At 46.8% G+C, this 16,382-nt stretch overlaps 1 protein-coding gene across 2 annotated transcripts in view; it reads left to right on the forward strand.

Moving 5' to 3' along the window:
- CLPX (caseinolytic mitochondrial matrix peptidase chaperone subunit X) overlaps window positions 1-14,957 on the forward strand; it is a 550,543-nt gene extending 535,586 nt beyond the window's left edge. For both annotated transcript variants that reach the window (XM_085644564.1, XM_085644563.1), the window contains 2 exons: window positions 3,976-4,082; window positions 14,328-14,957. In XM_085644564.1, coding sequence (XP_085500690.1) covers window positions 3,976-4,082; window positions 14,328-14,418 — 198 coding nt within the window. In that variant the 3' untranslated portion in view covers window positions 14,419-14,957. The remainder of the gene's footprint in view (window positions 1-3,975; window positions 4,083-14,327) is intronic.
- Window positions 14,958-16,382: the final 1,425 nt, after the last annotated feature.

The following is a 16,382-nucleotide window of genomic DNA, read 5'->3' on the forward strand; positions in this document are numbered from 1 at the left end:
TAACCAATTAGTAACAAGCAAAGAAAACAAGCTGCGAGGGGCGGGAGGTGGTTTTGGAACGGCTCAGGGAGATTAAGTCAACTGGGAGCAGCGCCATGTGCCAGCGAGGAGAGAACGGAAAGAAAAAGCAGTGCACTGAAACTAAAACATATAGTGAAAGGAACCAGGTAGCAGGGTCAGTCTGCAGGGCGCAACAAAACAGCCAAAAGGCGGGACAAATGTATACTATTCACCAATAAAAACAAAGGAATCTGTAAAGGCAGACGAAAGAACAAATAGTAAGCGCTGGGCATGCTCAAAGCCCATAGAACTGAATACCACATGTCTCTAGGACAGCGCATGCGTTGCCTGGGCAAGACCTAAAAAGGAAGCCATTGGAACTTGGTGCAAAATTGGTAGGCAGCAGGAATTCCTAACAAATGGTAGCCTACTGACTACATCAGTAGAGTTGGCGGGCATCCCCTGGTTGTAGGCTGAGTTCTTCATATGTTGCTCTGCTACAGTCTCCAGAATGGTTAAGGTGTACCTGGGCAGTGTCTCTTTCAGTCTTAGTATGAGTGCTCTGGAATGTCCCTAATCTGTGAAATTTCAACCTAACAGGCCACATTTCTTTTAGGAGGAGACTGATAATGTATCTCCTCCATTTTTTGCATCTTTTGAAGTGTTTTGAAGAAACCATTCACTGTAACGGTACAGTCTATAAAATTCAAATATTTGATCTAGTGGATAAGTTTCAAATAAGCTTGTAACTTGAAAGACTGGTTTTCTTGGCACAATCAAATCTGCCTCTCTCGGCTGAGTATCTGTTCACAGTATTCATATGATATGTTTTTACTGCAAAATAATTTACTTTTTGTGTACTTCTGTCTTAATTTTACCTGTATATAAATCAGAAGTCTTCCCTTCTGAATCAAGCCCCACTACTGATGGGGAAAATGAATTCCTAATAGATTATATATTATAACAGCTCTCCATGTTTTGTTGAGACACAAGTCTGAAACTTTCCCCGATGTTACTTGTGGTGGACCATGTCCTGAAAAAGGTTTGACAATGAGGCATTCACTCCTAGCAGCAATTTATGCTCCTGCCGTCGGAGGGAAAGTAGTCTAAATTGCCTTCTAAAGACATAGTCCAACCACGTGTGTCCATAAAGCTGCTACCTTGGCTACGTTCTATGCTTTCTGTAAGTATTCTGCACTGGCTTCTAATTTTAGAGCTGACGCTTTTTGGCCATGCAGTGCAAAGGCAAATTTAATACTACATTTTTAATGTACGTCATTCTTTCCCCCTCCCATTTTCTGACACTTTCCACTTCAGCATTGTCTACCTCTTATCATACCTTCAACTTGTCTGTATCCGACTCACCATTGTACTACTTTTTAGGTCTCGCCTGGCGGAGAGCGCATGCGCTCCTCGCCTGTGAGAGCTATAGTTAACGATATATTTCAGAAGGGGGCTTTATGCCCCGCCCCTGTTTCCGATAGGTGCGCATCATACTTTATGCTAATAGCTCCCTCGCGATTAGCTTTTCGTCATTTCGGTTACCGCCCTGTGGACATTTAGGCTGGCCCATCCGGACAAGCGCACACCATCTTTGTTTCTGCGCGTCATCTCACGACGTGTCCCATAATCCCAGCATGTCTGCCTGCTCCTGTCTCCTACAGTCAGCCTGTCGGTGACGGTCACGCTCCCGCATAGCTCAACGGGTCAGTTGGTTCAAATATTTTCTTTATTAGCCCGTCTGTTTGTGTGTCCCTCTCTCCCATAGCTTTTCCGTTCACGTGTTCTTGTGAGTCTTGGTGAGGGGGATGAATCTTTCCAGCTGCCTTCCTCGCCATCTTCCCTTCCCACCTTTCCGTGCACACGGCAGCAGCAGCGTAACAGATATTGGCAAGCGGTGTCTCAGCAGTTCTGCAGTGCCTCTTTCCTTTCCCGTCCCCTCTGCCTTCCGCCATTGGCATCTTCCGTTTTTAATTTCCTTACAGGGTTTTACCGCTGGAAAAATACACAGCGGCTCGGGGACAGCCCGACATTGGGAACGCCAGGGCTTCTGCTCAAACGTGCTGTCCCCTGGGATTCAGGTATTTGCTAAGTGCAACATAATCATGGCTACAGTGCGGCTTTCAGGCTCAGTGCTGGCACGGTTCTGGAAAAGGGAGTTCAATCCAATGTATCATAATCTGCACAACACCGTCCCTGCGCTATTTGTTTAAATTTTATTTTATGCATTTTTATATAGCACAGACTTGACCCAAAGGTGTCATATCGCTTTAGCTTCACGACTGCGACGCACAACCGATTTTTTGGGACGATGTAATTGAGGGATACTTTGTTTTTAAATGTTGAAAAAAACATACTTAAGCAGCAAAGCTTGCACTTTAAGAGGAGAAAAACAAATGCATGCTATGTCAATAAAAGTTGTAAGGCACTCAGCCTCTCTGCGAAAACGCATTTGTTGTATGCAGGACACTGCCCTGGAAGGAGACCTTACATTTCAAGTGCTTTACTTAATTTTGCTTTTAACAGCAGTCCACGTGGCCCCAGAGGGCTCTGGACATGCTGCAGTGCTGGGCTCATCATCTCCCCACCCCGTCCTTGCATAAATGTGGCACCCCTCCGCTTTTGTTTGATACTCCATACCAGCGCTGCAGCTGCCTCCTCCTCCACTGCTTGGTATTTGAAGGCATTTAAAAAAAACAAAATTGCTTATTTATTAGCGCAAACTCGACTCGAAGATATAGGAGCGCTTTACATAAGCACCAGTTACGTTACACAAGGACACATTCGTTTTTTGGTCGGCGCGGGCAGATTAAGTGATTCGCCCAGAATCACAGGTTGCTTAGTTGACACAGGCTCCAACTTCATTCCCCAGCTCCAAAGTCGGCAGCTGTAGCTGTGAGGCCACATCCTCTCCCCTTTTCATTGTGAAAGCTAGGAGAAAAGAAAACTATCATTATGCACTACTATAATTAAGATGTTCACTACTAACGTCTTAATTGTGGCAGTGTATAACTATAGATTTATTTTCTCCTAACTTTCAGTGGTTCCATGGTCATAACAACTTCGTAACCTGCAGGCTGCATGGGGCACCGATCCAGCATTTGCAATACAATAGGTCTCGCATTTGCGAGAGTTGTAAGCTATTGGCATTGTAAATTACAATGCCTTTAGTTTATCTGTTTTAAAAAAACAACACATGAAAAAGGCATTGTCATTTACAATGCCAATAGCTGAAACCCTTGCAAATGCGAGATATATTGCATTGCAAATGCTTGTTTCAAAGCATGGCTTTAACCTACTTGCGACCAGTGTACTCTGCATCCCCAGGGAGGCTTACTCTGAAAGCACCCCACTGAGACTGCTCTCACTGATAGTTTCTAACTTTATAACCTCTGCCCCCCACAGCTGTGTCCCCCATTCTGATCCTTATTGAGTTTACCACCACATGCCAATGAATTACGATAAAATATTGTGAGCATTTTCATAGCATCACGCGTTGAGCAGCCCTGTTTGGTGTCCCATCTGCCTTGTACGAAACATTTAAACCTCTGTCTCGTATTCGGTTTCATGTACCACGTTTTAGCCATCAAAACTACTATTCTTCCTCTGTGTCATTGTGGCTGTTTTCTGCTCAGTGCATGAACAGGAAAAGCACGAGATCTATTTCCTTGTACCTTTGCACCTAAATTGATTTATTTACACCTCCCATCTTTATATTCTCTGTCCCCATACCTGCCAGAAATCTGTTCATTCAGGAGTGAATTACGTTTTCACCATTATCACCTTGACTATGTGATGCCATCATCTACACATCATTACAAAGTCATTACTGCCGCTGGATATCCGTTAACCATAATAAATTAAATAGACCAATATGGTGATTGAATGTGTATTCTGTAACCTATACTGTGCATTGTAACCACTGTTCAGTTTTGTTTACCATTGTTCTTAATCTGTTATGGTTCTATCTGTCAGGAGAAACTGTTACTGGAGCCCATGTTCGAGGTGCCAAATTCTGACATTGTGTGTGTGGAAGTTGACCGTGAAGTGGTTGAAGGCAAGAAAGAGCCTAGATTTATCAGGTAATTATATACTCTCCAGCATCCGTTGCACGGAGACAAGTACTTATTGTGTTGTAATGAAAAGTGATATAGGTTGTCCATGCCTGTCTTGTGAGTATATCAGCATTGTCGTTCCACTTCTAAAATAGCTGCATCTCAAAATGCTGTACTGTTTTGTGCTGAATTTTAAATAGCCCTTTTCTTTAATCTGTGCTAAAGCTTTGTGGCCTGAAAAAGGCAAATTCTCTCCAATATTGTCCAGTGGTTTTGTTTCAGGGGCCCTGCAATCTTTTTTTAATCTTCATTTAGTTGTACCTGAATGAATGACAGATGCTACGCTGCAGAACACTATGCTGCTATAATCAGAGTATGTTGTATTGTCGTGTAGTCTTGTTAATAATTGATGTTTGATTTCACAGGGACATACCGTTAATTTGACAGTCTCACTCAGATTATGCACAGTTCATTTTAAACATCTCTAATCCTTCCTTGCATATTCCCCTCCGAATGCTTAACTGACAATGTTTCATCTAGTTATCACTAAGCACTACATTCTGCACCAATCCTGCCTATGATTATCGTTTAACTGCCACCTAAGCCATGGCCTCTCCGCTGCATACTTTTGTGACATCGTTCATGCCAGCACTTGCCCATCTGCGCCTCTTGAGTGCTTTCATTATAGCAACCATCATCTGTGCATGCTCAGTCCTCCATTCGTGCTCCCTCTCAACTGACTGTGATGTTTACACAGCTAGTTTACTTGTTGCCCATCCCCCTGTTTGCCTCTTTGAGTTGCCTGTCCCCTACTATTTGCCTATGCTTTTGTCTGGTCAACCCTCCACCCACTTCTACATTGTCTGACAGCCAACTGCTCACACTCTCATGGCATCTTCCTACTTGCCCTGGGACTGCTACTGTCCTCCCTCCACTGCATTATTATAATATATTGCTTTCTTTTGATTAGATATGTATTCAGGTTCTTACAGTAATTTCCCAAATACTGCATACTTTAATCGCCTTTTATAGTATATTTCTCCTTTCAGCACAGTTCGTTGCTCTTACCCACATAAACACAACAAGCATTTGCAATGCAATAGGTCTCGCATTTGTTAAAGTTAGAGCTGTTGGCGTTGAAAATGACAATGTATTTTACTTTTGTTTTTTTATTTGCAGTTGAGTAATTATATTTGCTTAACGCTATTGCCATTGGTATAAAAACACAAAAGTGAAAAACATTGTCATTTTTAATGCCAACAGCTTTAACTTTTACTAATGCGAGACCTATAGCATTGCAAATGGTTGTTTACCTAGCTATGTTGCAGGGTGCAGTACCATATGTGGCCAAAAGGGACCCCTTTTGGCCACATATGGCACTGCACCCTACAAAGTTGGAGTTATTGGCATTATAAATGCCAATGTATTTTGCCTATCCATGTTGCAGGGGGCAGTACATATGTGGCCATTTGAGGTCCTTGGGGACCTTATAAGTGTTTAGCCATGCAGCACATTAACCTTGGTGCTGTGCCACCAGGAATTGAAGAGCTATACAATATCTTCACTTGCTCTGCTTCCGCTTTTCATTGCCTGCTTGGCCTTTAATGTATTCATAACTATTTTGCATTTCTGCCTTGACACCAGCACACCGTAACCTCAACAGAGCACTAAGCAAGAACCAGCATTATGCAATGGTGGGCACAATCATGCGCATAAAAAGGTTATGAATTACTGTCACAGATAGGAGCCAAGATTTGATTTTCGTGTGTGAAGGATGTGCACAGTGTTGATAATCATTAAGTGAACGTCCCCAATACACCAGAAATTACCACAATTCCGCCAGGGTGAACAGGATACCAAATATGGAGACATGTGCAATGCACCACCGATTACCAATGCAAGGCAACCATTAAACTGTAGGTCTGCACCATTGTGCCATGGATGCACATAATATATCAAGAATTAACATCTGCCTAGTCTGCCAATGTGCCAAAGATAGGTGCTATCATGCCATGGATGCCCACAAAATGCCAGTTGTTACCACCATCTGACAGGGTTTTTCTGCAAGTGTGGGCAGTGAGCACACCACTGAAGCTCACTCTACACACGCACATAAGCACAGGCCGTGCACACTTAACAGCATTGAGGCATCTGCCATTCATTCCTGCCTTCTGCAGCTGTCCAGAAAGGAAGGAAAGCGGGGAGGAGAGAAGTGTGTCAGGCAACCAGGGATAGTAAATAAACAGCAGGGACTTGTCCGGTCTGGGGAGGAAACAAGCAGGAGTCCTGCATGCAGCTCGAAACGCCAGTTCAGCAAACCAGTAGCTTCACTGCAGGATTTATTTACTCGCTCCCCATGCTGCAATGTCAACCCAGGTACGCTTCGTTGTGCCCTTGCAAAGCAGTGGAGGTTTTTCCACCGCTCTTTCCCCTGCAAGGCATGGGGCAATTGTTTTTCCATAGGCCCGATCTGAGAAGTCCTTTTACAAAAATGTTAACCTAGTATTTCAGTTCTAACACTGCCACACGGTGCTTTGAGGCAAAAGCAAAGAACCATGGATTCCAAAAAAAAGGCACAAATGCATTCACCGACGACACACACGGAATAATCAATGGAGCAGCACCAAAACAATCCACAACTAGGAGTTCACTTTACAGCATTTAAAAAAAAATCAAAATGGCTATTCACTTTTATGCATCACTAGCCAATGGATCGCAGCACACGTGCCTTAGCTTTAAACATCTTAAGCTAAGGCGTGTGTGCCATGATTGCTTCAAAAGTATATAGTCAAAAGAAAGGCATGCAACCGCTTTAGCAATGGAAATTTTTTTTAAACCTGAAATGCGCGGCCTCCATAATTCTAGCCAAGGCATGCCGTGCTACATTAAAAAAAATAAAAGACCTTTGCGGGAGAGCGTGTCTTGCCTGCAACATCAGGCAGGGCAAAGCTATATAACAAAAAATAGTGCTCCGAGGCTGCAGATCAAACATAAGGAGTAACAACACATGTAACAGGGGGTGTCCTAATGAGAGGTTACAAGAAGAGAAAAGGCAGTATTCAGAAGGGACTACTAAGCCTATTGACCAATGAAAAGCCACCATTTACAAAAGACAATGACTGGAGCCAATTAAATATCTGGGTGGAAAGTGGGTGGAGCTTAATGCCCATATCCTGAATACTGCATGTCTTAAAGAGACAACACAAGCGCTGCCTAGGCCAGACCCAAAAAATAAAGGGCGGTGAGAAAACGAGAAGCTTAAGGAGACTTGGAATAGTGTGAAAAAAGTTATGGGATGGAAGAAAGGTTTTCCATGTAAGGATAAAAGGGGGAAGTTAATAAGAGAAAAACATTGTTAAAAAGAGTGATGGAGGGGGTGAGGCTTGGGTAGCCATCATGGCGGACGCAGCCTGATCGGGCTCCGTCCACCCATGCCGTAAATCCGCCACAATCCTACATTAATCCTGCCCAGAAGAGTACCAGATTGCTGTGGCCGATGCCCTAACTGGCCGGGTGTTGTGCTTTGCTCCTACCTGTGCCTGAGTGGTGATCCCCGGCGAGTAGCGTCTCAGAGAGGCGCGGGCTGAGCCTTCTTCCAAAGACCCAGCCAGACTGCTGTGCTGCGATCTGCGGAGCGGCTTTGGTTCTACGGGGCAGGGGGCGCTGGCGGAGTGCACCGGCGGCCACCTGGGCCCCCGTGTGAGAGCAGCGGCTGGGCTCGGGCCCAGGGTGGGGGCACCCCCGTCCCTTCCCCCTGCGGAGATCCGCCATTTTGATCACCCGCGTGGCTGGAGGTGCAGCCGGACCAGTTTACTGCGCTCGCCACCATTCATCTGATTGGCAGCCTATGCTGTGGGGATCCGGCTGGTGCCCCCTGAGGCGCCGGGCCTGGTCGGACCTGCCTGAAGAGTGCAGCCGGCTCCTGGAGCCCTGGTGCGCCGTACACCGCGAAGGGGCCGCATGTGAGGCCTAAGAAGACGAGTGCGGGCGGGGCCTTAGTCGGCCCGGGAGACTGCTGCTGGCGTACCGGAGCCTTCACCCCCCCTCCCATCGGTGAGTGAGGCGCCTGGGCATGGGGGCCAGAGGGGGAAGTGCCTCCACTTTCGAGACTGCAGTGCGGGACACCTGGGGGCTCCCAACGTGGTGGGGGAGTCCTGCCGCGCCCCCTTCATGAGTCGCCATCTCACGACGCAGTGGGCCAAAAACACGGCGCGGCCTACGCAGGACATAGCCCACCTTTCTCCTGACTACGCAGTTGGGGCGACTCCGGTACCTGCGGCCGGCTGGGCCGATCTGATCTGGCGTGGAGGGGCGCCGCTGCCGAGATGTGGATGGAGTGCGTGAGACATACTGACAGACACACAAGGTGGGTGTTGGAGCCAGAGCTGAGCCGCGCGTTGCTCCTCGCTGCTGTTGCCACCCTCTCCTCGCCTGTCCCCCGACTGAGCCGTCGCAGGGGTGGAGTGCGCTGTCTGCTGCCCCGGTGTCCCGCTGCTGCTAGGCCCTATTGAGGACGGGGCCCGGAGTGCCGCTACCACCCTGGGCGTGATACGGACTAGATAAGTGTTATGTGGGGTCGCTGGCCCACTGGGACCCCGTTGAGAGATCCACTGCCTGGCGAGGGCCGAAGGGGGCCCTGTGTGTGGATGGATACCCCCTTCCAAGATCCTGGATTGTCACAGGCTATTTGCAGCCATTGCGACCGTGCTGTGGGGATGATGGTCGGCGCCTTGGCTTGACTGGGCGCCCTCCGTGCCTCGGTTGTTGGGTGGTCTGGGTTGGCATACCCGAAAGGCTTGCTGTTCTTCTCAGTCGCTGGTACTGCCCGCCTGGTCATAAACGCCAAATCCTGCACTGCTGTGCTCCTCTTCCACGTGTTCAGGGCTGCTTCCAAAGATAGGCAAGGACAGAAACGGTGGAGCAGGCCCCAAACAGGGCACCATCGATCAATTCACAGCGCCCACTGGGGGGGCCGTGGGCGGTGAAGGAGGCGGCACGGCTCCAGATAACGCGGCCCTCCTGGCAGCTATCAATCATGCCAGAGACACCCTGGATGCCAAGATAGGTGCAGTGGGGACTGAGGTCTCCTTTTTACGTCAAGACCTTCGCAAGGCTGTGGACTGCATCACTGAGGCTGAAACCCGAGTCTCGACGGTGGAGGACACGGTGTCCACCCTTCAATAAAAGGTGAACAAACTCACGGTGTTGTTGCAGGAGTTGGCCTCCAGGGTAGAGGATGTGAAGGGTCGCGTGAGGCGAAACAACCTGAACTTTGTGGCCCTACCGGAGGGATGCAAAGGGGTTTCGATGACCAACTTCATCGCCAAGTGGCTCACAGACATCATACCAAACAATCTCCTCTCCTCGACCTTCGTGGTGGAGTGGGCCCACTGCGCCTTGATGCAAAAGCCTCCACCTGGCGCAGCTCCCAAGCCAGTCATTGCCAAAATCCTGAACTATGCCAATAGAGCTGCAATCTTACGATTTGTCAGGACCCACAAGGGTGGCTTTTAACATGACTGTCGCTCCATTATGGTTTTCCCGGATTACACACGCCTGGTCCATCAACGCCAATCCATCACAGCAGCGAAGCGCAGGCTGCGTGAGCTAAACTTGCAATATATGCTACTGTATCCAGCCAAGATGCGCATTATCTACAACTCCAAATCATTCTTCTTTGATATGCCCGTGGCCGTTTTCGCATGGATGATGAGCGCCCTAAGCTTAGACCAAGCGCTCCACCTGTGGTTGATTCGGACTCCTTTAGCAGCTTACGCAGTCAACGGCCACGGCGAAACAAGTCCCAAAAACGACATGGATCCGGATCAAGTAGGAAGTCGGCGAGTCCGGAGCGGCCACCTTGACCATCCCGGGGCTGTATAAGAGATCAAACTGAAAGGTAATTTGGGTCTGGTTTGTTTAAGACCTCAATAATAATAGTCTCCTCTGGGTGGGCGTGGGGTACGACCATGGTACTGCGTAGCCACAGACTTATTGTGCCCCTTGTTTCGTAATTTAGTTTTCATATGTTAGTTTTTATGTTTATTTTTACAGACAGCTCATTTTGGAAATGATCTCCGTGCTCTCTTCCTGCTAATTTCAAGAGGTGCTGATGTCAGGTGATGCTATTTTCATTGGGGACCTAACAGTAGTGTCTTGGAACGTCAGGGGTCTCCTTAACAAAGGGAAACGGGGAGCAATTTTACGGCAGGCCAAAAGATATGGGGCTGATATCCTACTTTTACAGGAAACCCATTTATTGGGCACTAAGGCTCCCTGTCTAGCACGATTCGGTTTTCATCATATATACCATGCTGGGTTTACTCAGGGCTCAGGGGTGTGGCTATTCTTATCCACCGTAGAATTCTATTCCAATACATTGCACACAAGGCACACCTGGGGGGCCGCTTCCTCTCCGTTACATGCACAATGTTCGGGGAACAGGTAACCATAGGCAGTATCTATGCACCTCCTCCTCTAGGGAACTACATTTATTGATAAACTGTTGGGGATCTGGGGCGACATACCCAAGGGCCTGACTCTGTTAGGAGGCGACTGAAGCGATACCATGGGGCCACTAGATAGCCAACATAGTCCAGACAGTGCACCTTTATTGCGCCCGACTAAGCTATATAAACTAGTCTCCACCTTGGGATGGGCTGACGTATGGCGCCAATATCATCCCACCGAACACAACTTTACTTATCTCTCCACGGTGCATGGGTCACAATCGCAATTAGATTATTTTTTCATTCCCCGGGTGCATCTTCATAGGTTCTTTCATGTGACCCATCTGCCCCACGGGTTGTCTTACCATTCTCCGGTTAGTCTCAAGTTTCATACCTGCTCCCAGAAACACCCCTTTCGGTGGCGTATGTCCGCGTGGCACCTACGGGACCCCCCATATCAGGATATGCTCCACAAAGCAGTCACTACATATTTAGAGGATAGCTGACCCCTCTCGGACTATTTTGTGGGAAGCCCTTAAACCGACAATCCGCGGTGCTGCCATTAGCTATCGCATCAACAAGAGGCGGGCAAGACGGGAGCAGTTGGAGGCTCTAGAGTCTCGTCAAGCGTCGTTGGCCTCCCAGCTCAATTTCGATCCCAACCCTACTATTCAACGGAATCTACTGCAGGCGCAACAGGATCTTAGGCAGCATCTTATGGGTGAAGCGAGGGAGATCTGGGTGGCGTCACAACACCGAATTTATCAATGGGGCGATAAATCCAGCAGGGTGCTCCACAGACTCTGCCAGGCAGACACGTCCCTGGCGGTTACCCCTGCTATTCGTGGTATAGATGGGTCCCTGCACACAACGCCACAGGGTGTTGCTGCAGAATTTGCGAGGCACTTTGCAACCCTATATACACAGCAAGAACAAATTTCGACAAAACTTATTGCCGAATTTCTTGTAGACATCCCCCCTCCCCAAACGCCTCCCTGATCTTCTCCTATCACGACAGATGAGCTGACTGGGGCCCTCAACGTGATTCATCCTGGTCGCGCTCCCGGACCTAACGGATTCCCAATGGAATTTCTGATGCTGAAAACACACACACCTTGGGGCCTCATCTGCTGGCGACCATTCAGGAGGCTACGGAACTCGCTATTCTGCTTTTCCATAAGCCGGGACGACCCTTCATCTTACCGCCCCATTTCCATGATAAACTTTGAACCCAAATTATTGGGGAAGGTGTTGGCTGATCGCATATGTAGTTGTTTCACTGACCTGATCCATCCAGATCAGTCGGGCTTTATGCAGCACAGGGCTACTCGTCATAATATTCGACGCGTTCATAATGCTATGGCGGCAGCCCCGACGTTAGTCCGGCCAGCCGCCCTGCTCCTCGCAGACATTCATAAAGCATTCGAATCCTTGAGCTGGGTGTATTTATTTCAGCTACTCAGGGCGATAAACTTCGGGGCCCGATTCTTGGCATACACACGCCTGCTATACACAGACCTGACGGTGTCGATCCGTGTTGCAGGACACCGTTCACAGCCTTTTTCTATCCAGCGGGGTACCTGGCAGGGCTGTCCCCTATCCCCATTATTATTTGCTCTCGCAATTGAGCCCCTGGCGGCGTGGGTTAGGAGCGACCCGGTCCTTTGGAGTTTCGACTGGTCCCGGTCGCGCTCTGATCATTTAGCATTATACGCAGACGATGTCCTCTTCATGACAGATCCCTGGTATTCGGGACCCTGCATATTGGAAATCCTCAGGATGTTCGGGAGGATTACAGGCCTTCACGCTAACCCCGCCAAATCTATATTCGTCCCGGTATGCAGACCTCAAGGTCGCGACGCCTGGGCATCACAACTTTCCCTGGCGACAGATGGCTTCAAATATCTTGGCATATATATCTCCTCGTGTCCGAAAGTCTCCTGGGCGTGCAATATCACTCCATTACTAGCTGGCCTCAACAGCGAAACCTCAATATGGTCTTCTCTCCCTGTATGGGCGCACCGCGATTTTTAAGATGGTGTCGCTGCCCCGGATTTTATATTGCCTCCAGGACTTCCCATACCACGCTCATGGTTTGCGCAAGTCGCTGCCATACAAAATAAATTTATTTGAAACGGTGGGGCTGTCAAAGTGGCGCTCCGTACATGTACGCAATCCACATATTGCAGAGGGATCGCCGCAGCAGATATTTATGCCTACTACGTAGCGTCTCACATCCTGGTAATAAACGAATGGTGGTATAATTCCCCAACAGACCCCGCATATTCGGCTCAATATGCGGGGATGGACCAGGTCCCTCTCCTTCACCTGTTATAGAGTACTACCCATCTGGATCGCTTGCCGCTGGCTGGCAGGGTGGTTTTACAGCTATGGCAGGCTAAGACCCGACAGATGAGTTGGCAGGGGGTACTTACCCGATTGACTCCCTTGTGGTAAGGCACATATCTTCGCTCCGTGGCAACCTTGAAGGGGTTCGGAGGGTGGGATCGAGTAGGGATATCGACCCTCGGAGACGTGCTACGCGGTACCACAATGAAGTTGTTCCAACAATTAGAGACGGATTTTGATTTACATAAATCACAATTTTACAAATTCCTCCAACTCCGAGGCGCACTTATCCCTCAGATCCGATCATTAGAGGCCCTCCCTGAGTTTCAGCCCATAGAGGGCCGATTGCTTATAGGAGACCTCGGACTTCACAAGATAAAACAAATATATCAGACGCTGACGACCCATACGCCTACCACACTAGACAAGAATCGACTTGCATGGCAGACTGATATACTCGAACTGACGGATGACGACTGGGCCGAAGCCATCGCTAGCCCGAGGGGCGCGGCAGTTTCCATGCGCTATCGGCTCATCCAGTTCAAGTATCTACACCATGCATATTTCACAAAGGTTCGTCTGTGGTGGATGGGTGTTATCCCATCCCCCACATGTCTGAGGTGCGATAGGGAGGAGGGGACATTCTTACACACAGTCTGGAACTGCTCGGCATTACAGCCCTTTTGGCGTAGGATCAGATCATGTCTCCACGAGGTGGTGTTGTGGGACCTCCCACTAGATCCACGACTCTTCCTTTTACACTCGACAGATTATATATGGGGGGGAATCTGTACAAACAGCACCTATTGTTTCTAGCTCTCACTGTGGCTAAAGGGGACACAGCACAAATGTGGAAGGCGACATCTCCCCCAGACATTAGGCAAATGGAAAACGGAGCTCGAGAAATGTATGGGGGCTGAGATTGCCGTTTTTGAGGCCCGAGGGTGCCCTGCTAAACATCGCAAAATATGGACTTGATGGGCGGATTATCGTGGAATCGCCCTTCCCCCTTTGCCAGAGGTAGATCCCTGAGAATAGCCCTTCTTTTCTTGAGCTTCAATGTTCCCAATGTATGTTTTAAATTGGTTGTATTGCTATGTTTTATAATGCACGCTATGACAAATGCACCATTTGCTCAAATGTGGAGACCGGAGACTGTATGTTAAATGTTTATTACACCTGTATGTTTAATGGGTGTTGTTATAAGTCAGAAAGATGGTTGTTGGAGCAAATTATCCTTCCGCCTTTCATGCTTTGGTGGGGCTGTGACCCCTACGTGTTGCAAAATAACCAAATAAAATTTGTTGTTAAAAAAAAAAAAAAAAGTGATGGAAACAGAAAAGGAACAATTTAAAGTTGTAAAAAAAAAAGTTAACACAAAAAAAAGAACTTCGAAGTAATACATTTGAATTGAAGGTGTACATTCTGCAATACTTGAACATTTTCTTTATGTGATAAACCTTTTTCATTTCAGGGCCCCTGCAAAAGAGACATCAGAAGAGGAATATGATTCTGGAGTGGAAGAGGAAGGCTGGCCCCGTCAGGCTGATGCTGCAAATCGCTAAACCACAGCAGCTTTCAGATTCAATGTGAAAACGTTTGTCTGAATCTCAAGTTGTTTTTGCCCTCTGACTAAAAAAATAACCTCTGTTATGGAGGGGACACCTGGTCAGACAACTGTTCCATAAAGAAAAATCAAAAAGATCATGTATGTTATGTTAATGGAACACTGATTTACACATGGAACTTTGTGGACTTTGTTGACAGTGTTCAAGTGCAAAAATGTAAATTTTTGTTGGGTTTTTAAAAGAAGAATTTTGTTAACAATGTTCTTAGAGCATTGCACTGTGCAGGTATTGGTCACAGCTAATTTTACAATAATGTTACATTTTGAATAAGGATTCATGTGAAACGGCAGTGCTCTATCGGAACATCGCAAGGATAGTTTTAAGCCCACACACGGATGCTAGGATGTTGGACTTATTTAATTTAATTTTCAAGTTTGAAACCAAATTTATGATTTGGGCTTACATCTGTCAAGGCTCCATTTTCTGGAAATGGAGACTGAAGTCTACAGGAAAATAAATGTACTGTTTGGCTTTTACTTTACTGGTATGAATCGCACAGTTTGTTTAGCTACACATGGATGAAGCCTATTTAGCTCCTCTTGTAGGAGGCATATACTATTCCCTGTTACAGCACCAATGTTAGTTTCCTAGATCTGTTTTAAATACTGTAAAAATGTAAATTAAACCTGGGAAGCAAAGTACCTAGACACTATGCATGGCATAGATCTGCACATTTTAAACAGAATGGCATTCCAGTGGAATGTATTTTGTTGATTATTTTGGCACTATTGTGCGCCTTTTTTTGGTGCCCCATATTTACGGAGTCTTTCTTGTACCAGTATGGAACTAAAGGAATGTTTTTTTAATGTAATCAGTGACTTCATCACATGAAACTTTCTTTTTGTTAATTTTTACAGTTCAACACTGTAGTTCTCCTATGTGTTCCACCCAAATAGGTGGAACGTTTGGTGGCCTGCAGTGGGTCTGTCCTTGAATAAGCCCATTGGTGTGGCCATTGTTGCGCTTTAGCTCCTGTTCACTACCGCTTACATTCTAAAAAAGTTTTCAGGTGTATTGTGGTGTCTGATTTTAGAATCAAATAATTGCAAAGGAAAAAAAATCTTTGATACCTTTTGAATAACTTTGGTTCTTTAGAATAAAATTTGTAAGGCGCTGAAGGAATTGTAACTTTTGGCTCATTTAAAAGAAATGAAACTCTGTACAGAAGTCTGGCCTATGTGAATTATATTATTTGCAGCTATTTAAGAATTGTAGACTTGTTTTTGGTCAGCCCTTTATGACCATTGCATTGTACACAGTTAAGAGCATCATGCAACCAAATTTGAGGAATTTACACACATGCCAGTGCAAAATCCTAGTGTCATTGTATAAATAATTTCACAACGTGAATTCCAAATGAGACTTTTACTATTCTATGCTTAAAGCATGGGCGTCCAACAAGTAGCTTTTCAGCTACCACTAACTTGACAGCTGCTAATGTATAGCTCATATATATACACATGCAACCCAGCATGTACATAGTTCAGAGTGCCTGGACCGGAGTAGCAAAGCTCCAGACACATCATGCAGGAATTAGTTCTACTTGTTGAGTGGTAGCCATTCAAAGAAATATCAGCACAGAGGAACCCTGCAAAATAATTGATCATTGTGTGGTAAGTACTAAAGCAACCTAAAAGCAAAGGAAATACAACTATGGGTGTGACATAGGAAAGGCATTTACTAGCTGTGCGGGTTTGGGAGTAGGTATGTGCTTGTGTTTGCGAACATCTATGAGTATGTGTGTGCGTCAGTGTGGCTGGTGTGGAGGCTTCCTTGGCAGGCAGTGTTCCTTTCTGGTGACAATCCCTGGTATCTGAGGCCACCATTGCATCTGATGTCCTCTTCTGGTAAGAATGTTTATGCCTGACACAATGTTGGCCATTCTTGCCATACTAAGGAAC

Source organism: Triturus cristatus, chromosome 3_1, assembly GCF_964204655.1.
Source record: "Triturus cristatus chromosome 3_1, aTriCri1.1, whole genome shotgun sequence".
Taxonomy (NCBI): domain Eukaryota; kingdom Metazoa; phylum Chordata; class Amphibia; order Caudata; family Salamandridae; genus Triturus; species Triturus cristatus.